Here is a 15,510-nt window from a genome sequence, read left to right as displayed (position 1 = left end):
AAGATGGATGAGAACATTTGTATGGAACAGTTTCTAAAACATCAGTGATTTATTTTATTTAAAGCAAGCTTAAGCTCTGGTTATATTACATAGAAATTCTTCTTATGAGGGAGAAACATGTAGCTGTACAATGAAAACCAAAGTAATTCAACTGCCCTCTCTTTTCTGAGGAAAAGGCCTTGTGTGGCTGAGATGAAATCCACAATTCTTTGAAGACAACACAAGCAAGAGCTCCATCTCTGCCTAAAGTGAGCAGTTCAGCACTGCTCCCTGACCTCCCGGCCCTTTTGTTCAATGACTGCCAAGCACCCTCTCCTTCTCTTACGAAAAGTCCGATGGGTAACTGGAGATGGCACAGTCCAGCACAGTGTGCTAATTCACTGGACTTCTACCAGGTCAGTAGAAAGTTTAGCAATGTTCCTTTCCTCTAGAAGGCAGACAGATCTCCTACATCTTCCGGGAGACACAAATGTACAGAGCTACCAAGGCTGCAGGCGGGACACTAGGAAGAAATTATCAATGTTTGCGTATGACTAAATCAAAACAGAACCCAGGGAAAACTGATTCCTTAGCTTGCTACAATATAACCTACCCTCAAAATTCTGTCTATATCGAGCCTTCACTGGGAAGAAACGTAACTAAAAGAACACATGCAATTCTTCTTCCTGGACTCAACAGATTCTTCAGCTCTGATGGTTCAATATTTTGCCTAATACCCTTCTAGCCTTTCTTACTAATGAGGTGCATCTCACAGTCTCCCACCTTCACAAGTGCAGTGAGACACGCCTGGTTTCCCTGCATGGCCTCTGCAGATGGCAGGGGGGGATTCAACCACTGAACCTCTACTTCTACAGGCTTACACGTTTCCTATCATGAGTGGAGACCATAGAGATCATGGAGTCCAGCCCTTTAACTTTCAAAATGAGAAAATGAACGTTCGAGGAGTGAAGTGAAGGGACTCATTCGCAGGGCGGGAACTAGAACACAGGTCTCTCTTGCCTCTAGTTAGGCTTTTTCCACCATTCCCTGCGGGAATGCTAAAACCAAACAGTCAAACAAAGAAAACATTCCGCACAACAAAAGTATATTCTGTGTTTTGCTAGTGTTTTGTTTTACCTCTGAAGAGATTATCCAAGTCAATATCTTCTTTTCCTTTGATTTTCAAACACTTTGCCTGCTGTACAAGTCTGGGCAAAGAACAGAAATAAAATCTAGATTCATTATCCTGTGAGGTAGGAAGAAATCATGATAGCAGCACAAATTTCAATAGAAACTGCAGGGTACACAATAGTGAATTGGCAGGTATTTTGCTGCGCAGAGCCTTGGTAGAATTTTAAGATTTTAAAAACACACTTCTGTTCAGAAACTCTGACTTTGAACCCTGAAGTTTAAAAAGCTTTTCCCCCCTCATTCTATTACAGCAAAAAGTTTCGAAAACTCTGGAGAATAATCTCTTCAGATTCTGAGGAGGAGCTGGCAGGATGGTGGGTGATGGGATGGTAGGTAAGTAAATAATAATTGCTACTGATGGCTTTGGGGCTCATTATTTTAATCAGAAGATTATAGACACTGTGCTCAAACAACTGTACAAAGTAATTTAGTTACATTGCTGAATGTCAGGGAATTAATTAACTTCTAAGATGCTGCGGTATGTAGTATGGCCTAATTTTGTTATTCTTTTATCATGGAACTTCATTAAAACTTGAGGCTCATACTTTATAATGAATATGGAAGTTTCTACAATAAAACTTTTCCAGGGTTGCTAATTAGTCAGTAATTAATTTTAGGTAGATAAGCTTGTGAGATAATCAAGTAATTTATTTGTATATGTTTTAATGAAATTTATATCTTGCTTTGCACATGTATTTTCTTACTGTATTTGAACAGAAAGTCTCTCATTTCATTTTCACTGACAAGCATTTGAGTTGGTCATGGAAGTACTGTTTTAATTTCTGTGTTAGATGAGGAAACTGATTCAGTTACCAAAACCCTACGTAGAAACCTAAATGACTTACAGAATTGGAGATAATTGTATCTATGTTTATTTATAAGTTTACACAAGTATATCATGGCAGAAAGGTTCTATCCGTTCCATATCTCTTAATCATCAAGGCTTTTTATCAAAAAGACAAGAAACTGAGAAAATTTCTGTGGAACTCCCAACTTTGGACTTTACCATAGGTCCCGCGAGGCTACTGTGGGGCATACTAAACATATGTACTTCATCACCTGGGGGCAACGCAGAGACAGTGCATTCAGTGTGCAACAACCTGAATTCACACCTAGGACACAGCTCCTAGCTTTGTGATCCAGAGTGAATATTTAAATGTTCAATCTTAGCTTCCAATCTGTTAAATGGACACAGTACCTGCCTCACTGGGTTGTTCAGAGCAACTAGTGAAATAGTATGTTAAAAGCCCGTGTAAAAATGCTTATGCATCACGGACATGCATAAAAATGTGTGTAATATTCTCATCAATTCAATATGTATAATTTTAATTATATTCAACACATGTATCATCAGGATTTGTTTACATTCTTTTTTTTGCCTATATCATGCTTTGATATTTGCATTCTTGTAGGAGAGAATGTAAACTATAGAAAGGTGGCTTAAATGTAAGCCAGTGAGTGTCTGGTAGAGCGCACGGGTCAAACAGGATGCTGGGAAGCACAGCACGTGTGCTAAGTAGTGCAGTGTAGCCATTTTGCAAAGAATAATTTGGGGCGGGGGAAAGAACAATTTCAGCTCTGCTTACATGATTTTTGGCAAATCTTTAGGTATTTCCCCTCAATTTTACAAATTTTATGAATCTTCAAGTTGATTTTCAAGCCATCTTAAAGCACCCTTCTGCAATATATGCTAATCAAGATCTTGCTTCCATCTCACAAAGTTAAAAAATAGAAGCCAGTCTGCCACGTATAAAACTTTGATGGGTATTTAAAAAAAATTTTAAATAAACCAAATAAATTTGTTGGGTGGTTTTTTTTTATTTTTTATTTTTTATTTTTTATTTTTTTGCGAAGTTCTTCAATTGATCCTGGGTATATTTCAGTACAGTCTTGCTTTCAAATGATCACATCAGTAAGGAGACACGCCAGGCCAAACCCTGTGAGCAGTTCAGATTCAGTTAGCATTTCCTGGGAACTCCCAGGAGGTAGGCACCTACGAAGGACTCCCAGTCTTTTCATTCCCCATTTCGTTCTCACAAAAACTCTCCAAGGTTGGGATAGTATTCTTGTTTTATAAATTGAGAGACTGGGCTCAGAGACATTCAACAACCTGCCCCATCTTGGGCACAAAGTAGGTCGATAATGGAGCCAAAATCAGGTCTTAATGGAGCCAAAATGAAGTCCAATCTCAAGTCTTTGGACTCCAAACCCAGGTTTCCTCCTGCTTTACACATCACCTTCCAATTACGTACAGTTTAGTGATTATTTATGGAAGGCATGGATAAAGGGAAGTCACAGGCAGAAACTTGACTGTTGCTGGGCCAGTGGGGTCTTAGAAAATGGAGATGGGGGTGACTGATGGGTTTCTAAAGGTCTTGAGAATTAGGGTGCAACAGAATGAGCAGAAGTAACATGGGATGGGGAAGTGTTCTGAGAACCTGAATAAGCTAATCGACTTATTTGGCTGAAGCACCAAGCAACGAAAGGTAGCTTGACAGAACGAGCTGAAACCAGCCATGGAGGGCCTTGCATGGGTTCTCGCGAGGATGTGGACTTCATCTTGTGGGCAGTGGGAAAAGTCACAGAGGAGTTTGCATCTCAAAAGAATCCACTGCATATAGCCAGTAGATGTGTTTGAAAATGACTAGGCCAGTCATGAGCCAAAGATTAATATTTCATTTGTGTTTTGGCTAAAATAGTCTCAATCTCTGTCTAAATCTCCAGGGATATACTACTGTTGCACCAATTATTCCTCCTGAAGCCTGGCCCATAGCTTTTATATAGTCATAATAGCTCCAGGCATCCTAAACTATCTTCAATGTATTTTATTAATAGCATTGTTGTTGCTGTTGCAAGTGTCAACAGACCTGTGTATCTGTTTATACCTGATTTATTACATAAAGAGGTGCATATGACCTAAAGGCAAAAGCTGTCATTGTCACCCAAGAGTCTTTGCTATCCATTGTTTTTCAATGTGCTCTTTCTTTGGATTTTCTACTTCCAGTTGCAAGAAAGGGCCTGTATTTTCTCTTATCCTATTACTAAGCTTCCATTCCTCTTAACAAGACAATACTGTGCTCATTAAGTGCTAGGCCCTGAAACAGATGCCTAACATGAAGGAGGAAATATTAATCCTCTATTTATGTGTTCAAAAAGACAGGTTAAGAAGCTTGCTCAAAGTCACATAATAAGTAGAAGAACTAGGATTTGAATTTAATTCAGGTTAGTCTAACTGTACCTAGACACCTTCTAGAACAAGAGTTAGTAAACCATGCCCCATAAGTCAAATCCTGCCCATTGCTTGTTTTTGTAAACAAAGTTTCACTAGAACACAGCCACGCTCACTTCTCTACTTACTGTCTAGGGCTGCTTTCACTACGAGGGGCTGAACTGAGTAGCTGTAGCAGAGACCTTTATAGCTGGCCACATCTAAAATATTTACCATCTGGCTCTTTAGAAAAAAAAAGCTCACTGACCCCTGTTCTAGAAGTTAAAAAAATTTAAAAAAAGTCCATAAGCTCAAAAACACACAGCATGCGATTGTCTTATCTGGGAAGCTGCTCCCCAAACTGCCACAGTAACTGTGTTTAGCTATAACTTAAGGCTTAAAAGGCAGACGCTGGGCTTGACTCTTCTATTTTTAGGCAAATTCTCCAAACTCAATCAACATTTCTCTGAGATTTTCCTGCCTGCAGCTGTTGCATTCTGCTGAGATGGTTTCTGCCACCAAAAGACTCATGACTTATTAGGGGTTGCAGACTTGTGCAAGGGCAGATTCTGCACAAAGCAGACTGAGAAAGGGCTACATCAGAGAGACAGAGGATGTGCTATTGGACCATACAACAGGAGGACATTTTCTGCATACAAGGTGGGAGATAGTAGAAAAAGCCTTCAGGAGATGAGTTTGAACTTGGCCTCAAAACAAATTTTATCATAGGAGACACAGAGAGGGCCACTGCAGAAGTAGGGCAAGTGGAGGTAAGGAGAATTAGCGATGGGGTGTGGTGTGCGATGAGGTAAGACATGGAGCTGGGACAAATTATGGGGCCTGCACAAGCTTTCTATGTTCCCATGCATGTGTGTAAGTTTGAATATGCGAATTTATTCATTCTCAGTCAGGCAAAATGGACCAAGGACCTGTGAGATTCTATCAATCTAAGGATTCATACAATATGTTTAGTTTGTAAATAAAAAGTAATGAACCCTTCTAAAATATAGCAGTAAAAAGCATCAGCAAATAATAAGATCCATAACATTCATATGAAAATGTTTACTGCAGCATTATTTACAAGAGGAGAAATACTGGAAACCATGGTCCTTAAGGGAATGGTTGAATGAGTTACGGTATGCCTACACTATGGAATACAACGCAGTTGTTAAAACTAACACATTGGGTCTGTTTGTGTTGATATGACAATTTACCCATGACATATTGTTAAATGAAATAAAACACACTGCAGATTAATAAAATGTTAATATAAATTATTTTACAAGAGTGAATGTACGTTGATATGGTTAGGCTTTGCATTCCCATCCAAATCTCATCTTGAATCGTAATCCTTATCATCCCCATGTGTCAAGGGAGAGACCAGGTACAGGTAATATCTAAACCATGGGGGCAGTTTCCCCATGCTGTTCTCATGGTAGTGAGTACTCATAAGATCTGATGGTTTTGTTAGGGTTTGGTAGTTCCTCCTGTGTTCATTCTCCTTCCTGCCACTCTGTGAAGAAGGTGCCTTGCTTCCCCTTCACCTTCCACCATGATTGTAAGTTTCCTGAGGCCTCTCCAGCCATGCTGAACTGTGAGTCAATTAAACCTCTTTCCTTTATAAAGTATCCAGTCTCAGGCAGCTTTTTATAACAATAAGAAAATGGACTAATACATGTAGATGTAGATACATACACATGTGCATACATGAACATCAAAAGGATACAGAGAGCAGGTGGCAATCTGTCAACCCTAGTGACCTAAGCATGCAGCATCAGAGTTAGGAGTGGAGAATGAGAAACTCTTAATTTCTTAAAACTTCTACATTACTGGAATTATTAAGGTGGACATTTTCTTATATTTTTCCAAATATCTATATGTTACGCTGTTTGGTAGAAAAGGTGTGGATATTATTAATGTTTTAATTTTATTTTTTTCTTTCTACTCAACTGTATTTTTTCTTTTCCTATAATAAGCAAGTACTGCTGTGATAATGAGAAAAAAGATCATGTTAAAGTCCCACCTTTACTCTTTACAATGAGTGAGAAATAATTATTTTAAAGCCAGGTTAAGTATATAGATGATAAAATGCTTGCTGGTGCTCAGGCAGCAAGGTTTTATTTTTTCTGGGGTGTGGAAACACTAATATTTCCTCTATGCAAGGAGCTGTGGACATTGTAGGACACACTGTTCTGTGGCATTTAGTCACTGAGAGCCTAAGCCAAGGCAGGATTCCAGAAATTCAGAGATTTAGAATAAATTTTACAATTCTTTATGAGAATCAGCTCAGAAAAATATTTTGATGACATGGCAAGGCATCCATGGGTTATTTCATAATGTTTCAGCATAACTGTACATTCATTTAAGAAATACAAGACTCTAGAGACTCTAGTGAGGTGCCCACAAAGTGAGGCAGGTGGAGCCTGGCAAGGGCTGGGCCCTTCCATCTCATCCCAGACCCTCTCCATGCTCCTGAGCTGATCTGGGCACAACTCATTTCGTTTTCAATATGCACAATATTCAACAGAACCTTTTTTCCCTTAGTGGCTGGGCCCTTTATGATAGGTGATTACTGAAATCATTTTGAGTATCGCCCTTTCAACTGCGCGTTACTTCCCTACGGCACCTGTCAACCATCTGTGATCTTCTCTTCATTTATGGTTTGCTTTCTTTCTTCCCCTTCCATCTCCCCTACCTGAAAATCGGCTCCACGCAAAGATGGAACTGTTTTGCTCACCTCCACATCCCTAGCACCTAACACACCACTTGGCAACAGCAGCAGCTCCACACATATTTGTGGAGTGAATGAATATTGATGCCATGAGCGAATCAGCACGCCTACTGCCAAGTCTGCACAGACAGGAGTCATCCCACCTAAGTTCAAATCCTTGTCCTGCTACTTACTTGTTTGGGTGATTTTCTTGTCACCAAGGAAAAGCTTGATAAGAATAAGAATTTTTGTCTGTTTTGTTCCCTGCTCTATCACTAGAGTTTGGAACAGTATTTTCTGAATATTTATTCAACAGATAAATGTTGAATGAATGAATATGTCTAATTTCAGGAACTGGCTATGGTCACGGTGCTGAATTCAACAAGATAAGTGTTAGTCAGCTAACTATAGACCAAAACCGAATTCCATTCTGACTGCATCTTAATTCTGGGGCAGGTGGTGGTATGGAACAGTGAGGAGAACGATGAGCTGGGAGTCAGAGGGCTCGAAGGAGCCACCATCAACGTGCTGATGAAATAGCAAAATTCTTTGGCATTGGTGTCCTTGTCTTCACGTTGCAGAAGTTGAATTAATTTCTTGAGTCCTCCTTTCCCACTGTAGAGCTCCTAGGTTGTCATGCCTGGCTAGGGGTTCCTCAGAGTCTGATTGGAGGTGGGGAACTGGAGGGGGCTTCTCTGAAAGGCCTTGGGGTTGCCTGTCCAGTCAAAACCCCCTACAGGACAAGAAGAACTCTGGCTTGTAATGGTGTTTTCATCACTACTTTCTTGATTAAGGGGCTTAATTTAGTTATAGACACTGAGTATTAGACCAAATAAATAAAGGTCTAAATTCCTTTAGACCTTTATTGGTGTTGAGATGTGTGATACACATACCGCTAGAACTGGTCCCAACTGCAAGACTTTAAAATCAATGGTTTTCATAAAAATGGAGAAAAGATATGGAACTATTATTTCAATAGTCTCTTCTATGTGCCAAGCCCATTCATATATCTATACCGATAGCAATGTCTCTATCTACCTACATCTATATTCCTATATTCAAAATCTTATGTAAGCCTCACATTTATGACCATTTTACAGGTGAAGGAATTGAGACTCTAAGAGAAAAACAAATGTATATAATGAAATCAATCAACTTAGGTATGCTAAAGACCTATAATGTGAACCATAAAGAAGGAAAAGCAAAAGGGTAAATTGGTTCTTCTCTTTAGCAGCCTATAGTCTTTTTGAGAAGATACGGCATACACAAAACAAAGTATTAAAAAGGTACGTGTAGACACACAAACAAGCTGCTGGTGTGTGGTGTGGACCACAAGGACACAGGAATGCTGAGAGCAAGGATGGGACTGGCTCTTAGAGACTCAGCCTCTCAGGGCCAGCCACCATCCTTGGCACCTAGTAGGTTGCTCAAAATCCATTTAAATTGTTGAGTGCCTAGTATGTGTCAGGTATGACACTAAGTGTTAGAAATAGAGGACACATAAAACACAATCTCCAACTTCAAGACGCTCTTACAGGTTGGAACTGCCACAGAACTCCAAGAGAAAAGCGAGCCGTGGGAAAGGGAGGAGATGCAGGCAGGAGTAAATGAGGTACCAAGAAAGGAAACAAAAGGCACAAGTGCAGGAATGAAAATGACACTGCAGGTGATGATGGGGAGTGAGTGGGGCCACTAAGTAGACTCCACCTCCCAAAGCAGAGAATTGAGAGAAAGTGAAAGTGAAGAGTGAGAAAGTGAAGGTAAGAAGCGAGAGAGTCTGGTGGATTAAAGAACCTATTTACTCACTTGGAAGGTGAATGTGTGGGACAACCAACTAACATTGTTATAATTCTGAGGGTGGGCATCATAGAAGGTACTTATGTTGCAGCTAGATTTGCCTAGTGGAAATAAACTAGCTGGCTCATGGCAGTGCAGTTCATCATCAAGATCATTAAGGAACTATTCTACTACATGCCATCTTTTCTGATTACCACAACTTTTCCCAGGCATTTTCATTACCAATATTAGCCTTCAAAAAGTGCATGAAATTTATAATATGGCCGGCATCGGGAAAAACAAAGTGAGCTTTATTAGGCATTTTCTTAATAGCAATGATAGAATATGACAGGTATCTTAACGAATGGTGGTGCTATCAATTGTGTGAATTAGAATATACTGAACACTGCTTCTGGGAGGCAAAGGAAGTTATTAAAGAACACTTAGGCAGGTAAAAAAAAATGCCTGAAAAAAATGTCCCCCTCAGGCCTGGGGAAACCAGCTAACAGACTAATAGACAATATGGGGAGTTGAGGGGAGCTGCATTCCAAAGTAATTTTCTTTATGATGAAAATGTTTTAATGACTCATTTTATTCTCTTGTTGCAGGCAGGTAGAAGCCTTTAGTATATCATAATAAAATGTGCTCAAGATGGACATTTTGTATTATTTATAGTATAAATAAGAAACATCAGTTTGGGGAAAACATGGTAAGATTCTTCCCTTCAGTAGTTCTATTTTCTTTTTATTATTATTATTATGCTTTAAGTTCTGGAGTATATGTGCAGAACGTGCAGGTTCTATTTTCACAAAATAAGAAACAGATGCATCACAAGGTGACTCTGAGAATCCTAGACATCAGTAGAAAGTAGACTAAATATGAACCTAGCTGGGCTTTTTCAAAGCCTTAAGCTGTCATTCTTTCACTAATCTAATGTAGTTGAATTGCACGTGGGATTTTTTTTCTACTTATCATCTGCATGACCTCAGACACTGCCTAACCACTCTGAACTTTTAGGTGCCTATGTTTTAAAATCTGAATAAGAAAACTTACCACATACAGGGTTGTTGGGAGGATGAAATAAAATTAATACAATGATGTACATAAATTGTTTAGTGTACCACTTTGCAGCCCCAAGTAAGTATGTGCTATTAAGAGTAGATAGTTATTATCATTGATATTTCTGGTGATATGATTATTAATTTACTGTTAATATGTTGTATTTAATCAGAAGACCTATGTTTTAGTCCCAGATAAGCTTACCAGCTTACTATTTCCTCATCTATAAATGGCAATATTATGATGAGAATGATGTCTGCTTTGCCTAAATTACACAATTATGGGAAGCTCCAAAGGTTATGTATGTGCAAACTATAAATGGTTAAATGAATTAAGGTATTTTCTCCTCTACTATATATACCCAAATGAAAGAAACTCAAGGGTAAGCTACTCACCTCCATTTAATGCACCATTAATATAATACTACTCACTCTATTAGCACAAATAAAAAAGGAATATATACAGGTTTTCAGTAAAGGTGACTTACTGTGATATTGTGAGTATGACTCTTTATAGTTAATATAACATCTATATCTTACTGTTATAGAGATAACTCTTGCAAACCTCTAGCAGTACATATATAAATCTCTCAAAATTAAAACATAACTCTCTACTAAAAAATGTGAACATAAATAGACTATTTCTGCCACTAAATCATGCAATGGAGTCATACATTTACTAATTATAACCTTGATACAAAGATTAATATAAGAGTAAATATATTTTAAAATAATCAAAAAATTGGGTTGCAGTTAAGGAAAAGAAAAAATTATCTAAATTGTTGGGTAATATCTAACTGAATTTGGAAGTTTATCAAAGTTAATTTTATATTTTTCACTTGAATTACAAGAAGTTTGGATATATATAAATATATGTGTATATATATTATATATATATACACACATACACATATCTCTTTCTGGTTTTTTTGTTTGTTTGTTTGTTTTTTGACAGGGTCTCACTCTGTCACCTAAGCTAGAATGCAATGGTGTGATCTCAGCTCACTGCAGCCTCTGCCTCCCAGGCTCAAGTGATCCTCCCACCTCAGCCCCCTGAGTAGCTGGAACTACAGGCACATGCCACCACGCCCAGCTATTTTGTTGTTGTTGTTGTATTTTTTGCAGAGATGGTGTTTCATGATGTTGCCCAGGCTGGAACTCTGGATATTCTAATGTGACAAATGTTGCTTGTATAAAAAATTACAGAAGGCCTGTCCAGAGCTCAATGGTGGATGGCTTGACCGGAGGCCAGTGGAAATTAAAGCTCTGATTTTCACCAATTTAACCCCCTACCCCTATTTTTGGACAGGAGCCAAGTAAAAGTTATTTCTTCTCAACATGTGGAAGAGGAGAGATAGAATTTAAATATTCTCCATCACCTGTATCTGACAGCTGGTGATTTCAAGAGCAAAGATTTGGGTTAGAGAAAAGACAGCCTTGGGAAAGTACTACAAGTAAGCTGTGGAGAGAGTTAAAATATGTTTTATCTGTGCATAATTAACCTACATATCATTCCTTGTTGATTCCTTTGTTCTTTTTTTTCCCCTCGACCTGGAATTTAAGATTATGAACAGGATGCCATGGAGATGAGGGTAGACTCAAAAGGGGAATGACTGCTAATACGATTTATCCAAACATTATTAGGATGATTGGTTAGGAAAAAAAGTGGACAGATACTGGAATGCAAGGATGGCTTTGATCTTGAGATGTAAAAGCAAAAATAGGCTTGAGGATTCATGATGTGTATCATACACTTCCTGCCCCCACAGCTAATTACAGGTGACATAAGATTTGGTAGAACGGGACAATCTGTGATTTGTCTGCTTGATTATCAACTAACATTCTCAACTCCTTCTTTCTATCTGTAGTAATTATTCCTATCTGATATATTTCAGTGCAAAGTCCCTCATAAATGGTAAGGCATATAACAATTAGTTTAAAAGGCTAAACTCCTAAGAGGAGTTCAAGACAGGGGAGGCAACATATCTGTGTTTGCTAGAGGGAAAAGCTTAGCTAACCTCTGAGAGCAATCATTTTTTTTTTAGGCAGTTCAAAGATCTGTTTCGTTTCTGTGATTTTTGACATTGAGGATGAATGTCTAAAATATTTACAAGAGAAACTGAGTAGGTTTTATTTGAAAAAAATACAACAGACTGTAGCAAAAAGATTAAGGGTGAATGGATGTACTGGTCTCTATGATTCTGGAATAAATAAACACTGTTTCTTGGAAAACACTTAAAAAAGAAAAAATTCTCTCTCAATCAGGAAATGGAAAGACATTCAAGCTCTCAACTACGTCAAGTTGTAAACAGTGTGGGTGTGAAACAGCAGTAAAGAAGAACGAGACCCTGTGAAGTTTCAACAAGAGGAGTAGGTGTATAACAAATAATAAAAATGCAAGATACAGTTATAAAAATAGAGAAGTGTGTGTATCCATAGGAAATAAATCATGCAATAGAGAGAAGCACTAATCTACAATCATGTGCACAGAGATCAAATCAAAATATTCAAAATTTAACAAAAAATGAAATGTCACCCAAATGCTCTAAAATAACATGTGTATGAATAAAAAGAATATCCACAGTCCAGGATGTAAAACCCATGTGAAAAGTATATCCTATCAGCCAAATTCTCCGAATAAACTGTGCCCCTTTGGAAGAGAAGGAGCACCTCCCCACCTGGAATGGATGCACATCAGCTGGCAGTGATTTCAGTGGAAACTCTGCACCCACAGAGAGGCCTGTGTGTCTTTGTTTTACACCTGCTGAATGCAAAGAGCAAGGCTCTGAGGTTTAGGAAAAGCAGTCGTCCCTTCAAATCTTGCACAGTCAGGGTCTAGGGTGCTCAACATCTTGAACATGATTGTCTTTTGCCAGCAGCAGGGTCAGGAAAATGCCCATTTCTCATCTCTCTGTCTAGGCTTACTTGGCTCAGTCTCTGTCTGGTCTCCAGTTATTTACTTAGTGTTAGACTTTTCTGTATTTATAATTCCCAGCATGGAGAATGGAGCTTTTTGGAGAAAATATGTTATTTAGATTGCTTTACTCATTTAGGTTAAAAAATATCACACAGGGCTGTACTTGCAGCTCCTTAGAATATAGTTATATATAAACAAAAAATGAAAACTGATATTTAAAATCACAAGTTTACATTTAGGAACAAAAGGAAGATTTGTTGTCAATAAATCAAAATGCAAACTATTCTGTGTAAGAAGAAATCATATCTGAGGTACATTTGTATTAAAGATGACAAAGACAAGTAACAGATAAGAGAGGAAATCTTGATATGACTAAGAAGATACTGATACTTGTCCACGTGCCAAAAGAGGTAATATCTATGAAACGATTCAAAACAATAAAGACTTTTCAAGATAAAAGGAAATCTTTTGGAATGGTACAAATGAGATATACTTTCTACTGCTTACATACAATATGTACATTTAGAAAAAGGTAAATTCAAATATTTAAGGATGAAGCAAAAGAAAATATTTTTTAAATGAAGATCAAGGCTTAGATGAATTTTATCAGCCCAGCGAACATAATAATATCCAGAAATAAAATAATTCCTTTGGAGAAATAAATAGAAACTATTACTATTAACAAAATTGTTCTTTTACTATTCTACATGGTTTACTTTCTGGTTCACATTTTCAAGAAGTTTCTTACCTGGGTTGACTGTTCACCTTTTCATGTTTTCCATTGAAGTTCAAACTACAGAGGTTTTTTGATTTCGAATGTGAAGAGTCTGATTCCAAATTTGCCTGTGTTTGTTCTCTCAAACGATCATGAAGTGTTGCCTCCTTTTTCAAGTTCATGTCTGAATACGGGCAGCCAAAAGCACTGGTTTGTGTAAAAATGAGAGCACAGTCATCAGTATATAGTGATAAATCAGGGATCCATTGTCATTAGAGCAGACTTACATCTAATATTTAACAATTGCATAGCAACATTCTTCTTTCCCTGAGCACACTCAAATAACAGTTTGTTTTCGTATTGCCTTTTCACAAAATCTCAGGTTCTAGAACCACAGATACTGGTCAACAAAGAATTATAGATAGATTCATCAGCACATATGGCATTTACAATTTTAGAAACTTAAAAATCTAAGAATAGTGTACAGATGTATTTCCAATGGAACAATGCAAAAGTCACATAACACTTAACTCAGTTTGTATCCTTAATGTGTATTCCCTGGTTTGACTGTATCAGAAAAGACTATGGGTAACTGAGTATGTTTGCTGATATTAGAGAATACTGTGTTTTCATTTCTTAATATTCATGTATGCAGAAATACTCTATCTGCAGTTCTGCTTAATCCTCGAGCTTTGCTGGGAAGTTTTGTGCTGGGATGTGAAAGCACACCTTGTAGGTGAGAGAGGAGAGGCCCAAGCCCAGGTCTGCTGAGTCTGTTATCTCCCCTCACAAGTCAAGGCTGAGTCCTGAGTCCTGGATGTTATCAGAGCCCAACAGCAGGCTATGGGCAGAAGGATCTGCCAGGGCCAATGACCTGGTTCCTTCTGCAGGCTGATGGGCTGTCTCCGTTAGATCCCTGTGCCCACGTCCCTGTCTCCAAAGAGGCCCCAAACCTCTGCCGCTGCTAGAACTGAGGCAGCTACACCAGGGAAGACACACCCAAGACAGGTCACTTGTACATTACCCTGGGGGAGGTACTTCCTGCCAGAGCTTCAGAGATTCTCTCCATTGAAATGAGAAAAGGAGATCCAACTCATAAGGGTTGTTGTGACCCTGAGAAATCACAAACACATGCCACACACACACACACACACACACACATCATGAAATGGTAGCTGTTATTACCATCACAGTGTTATCATCAGCTACACCTAGAGGAGCACAGGGTTAAATGCATCAATATCGAGGCAGTTGATTCTTTTCTGAGCACAAGTTCTGGTCCACAATTTTATCATGAGTCCAGCAAACATAATAAAAATAGACTGGATCTTCTGGGGAAGGCCATATGCATTCTAACCCCAAAAGGATTTTAGTACCAATATCTAGAATGGACTCTGGAACTGGGGACAGGATGGCTAAGATGATATCAGCCTGGCCCAACATGATCTGTACCTGTATCAGCAACCTTTGCTACAGAGAGAAGGGCGCCTTTACATGCATGTTCTGTAATTTGTAATAATCGGTATTGATCTATTGGTTTATTAATCTATTCAGGTATTGATTGGACAATCCATAAGCATCTGCTACCTGCTAGGTACTTTAGAGAATATGAATTCAGTGAAGAAGTTAAGACGTATGTACCAAAAAGAATAATTTATAATAAGAATTAAAAAGCTACCCCTATTGAATGTATGCTATAGGCCCACTATAATACAAGGTGCTTTACATGTATTATTTCTGATGAATATATAGTTTTGGCTGAATACTAAAAGATACTAGCATATTTATTTTACCGGTAAGACAATGGGCTCACAGCGTAAGCAACTTTCCCAAGGCCTCGTGGCACTTCCTTGGGAAGTCCTGAAACAAATCACTTAACTATTGGCACTCATCAGGCTGATGAAGGGGGACACGGTTTTTAACACCATCCAAAAAAGAAAATAGGAAGGAAGCCAT

The 15,510-nt window shown here is 38.4% G+C and overlaps 1 protein-coding gene across 1 annotated transcript in view; it reads right to left on the bottom strand.

Moving 5' to 3' along the window:
* The window catches only part of L3MBTL4 (L3MBTL histone methyl-lysine binding protein 4), a 231,022-nt gene that overhangs the window by 101,395 nt on the left and 114,117 nt on the right, over positions 1-15,510 (bottom strand). The window contains exons 6-7 of the mRNA XM_017867900.1: positions 13,588-13,761; positions 1,117-1,187 (exon numbers count right to left, since the gene is read on the bottom strand). Of these exons, the coding sequence (XP_017723389.1) occupies positions 1,117-1,187; positions 13,588-13,761 (245 nt within the window). The remainder of the gene's footprint in view (positions 1-1,116; positions 1,188-13,587; positions 13,762-15,510) is intronic.

This window comes from Rhinopithecus bieti, unplaced genomic scaffold, assembly GCF_001698545.2.
Source record: "Rhinopithecus bieti isolate Rb0 unplaced genomic scaffold, ASM169854v2 scaffold_3856, whole genome shotgun sequence".
Classification (NCBI taxonomy): Eukaryota; Metazoa; Chordata; class Mammalia; order Primates; family Cercopithecidae; genus Rhinopithecus; species Rhinopithecus bieti.
This window is presented reverse-complemented; position numbering and strand designations above follow the sequence as displayed.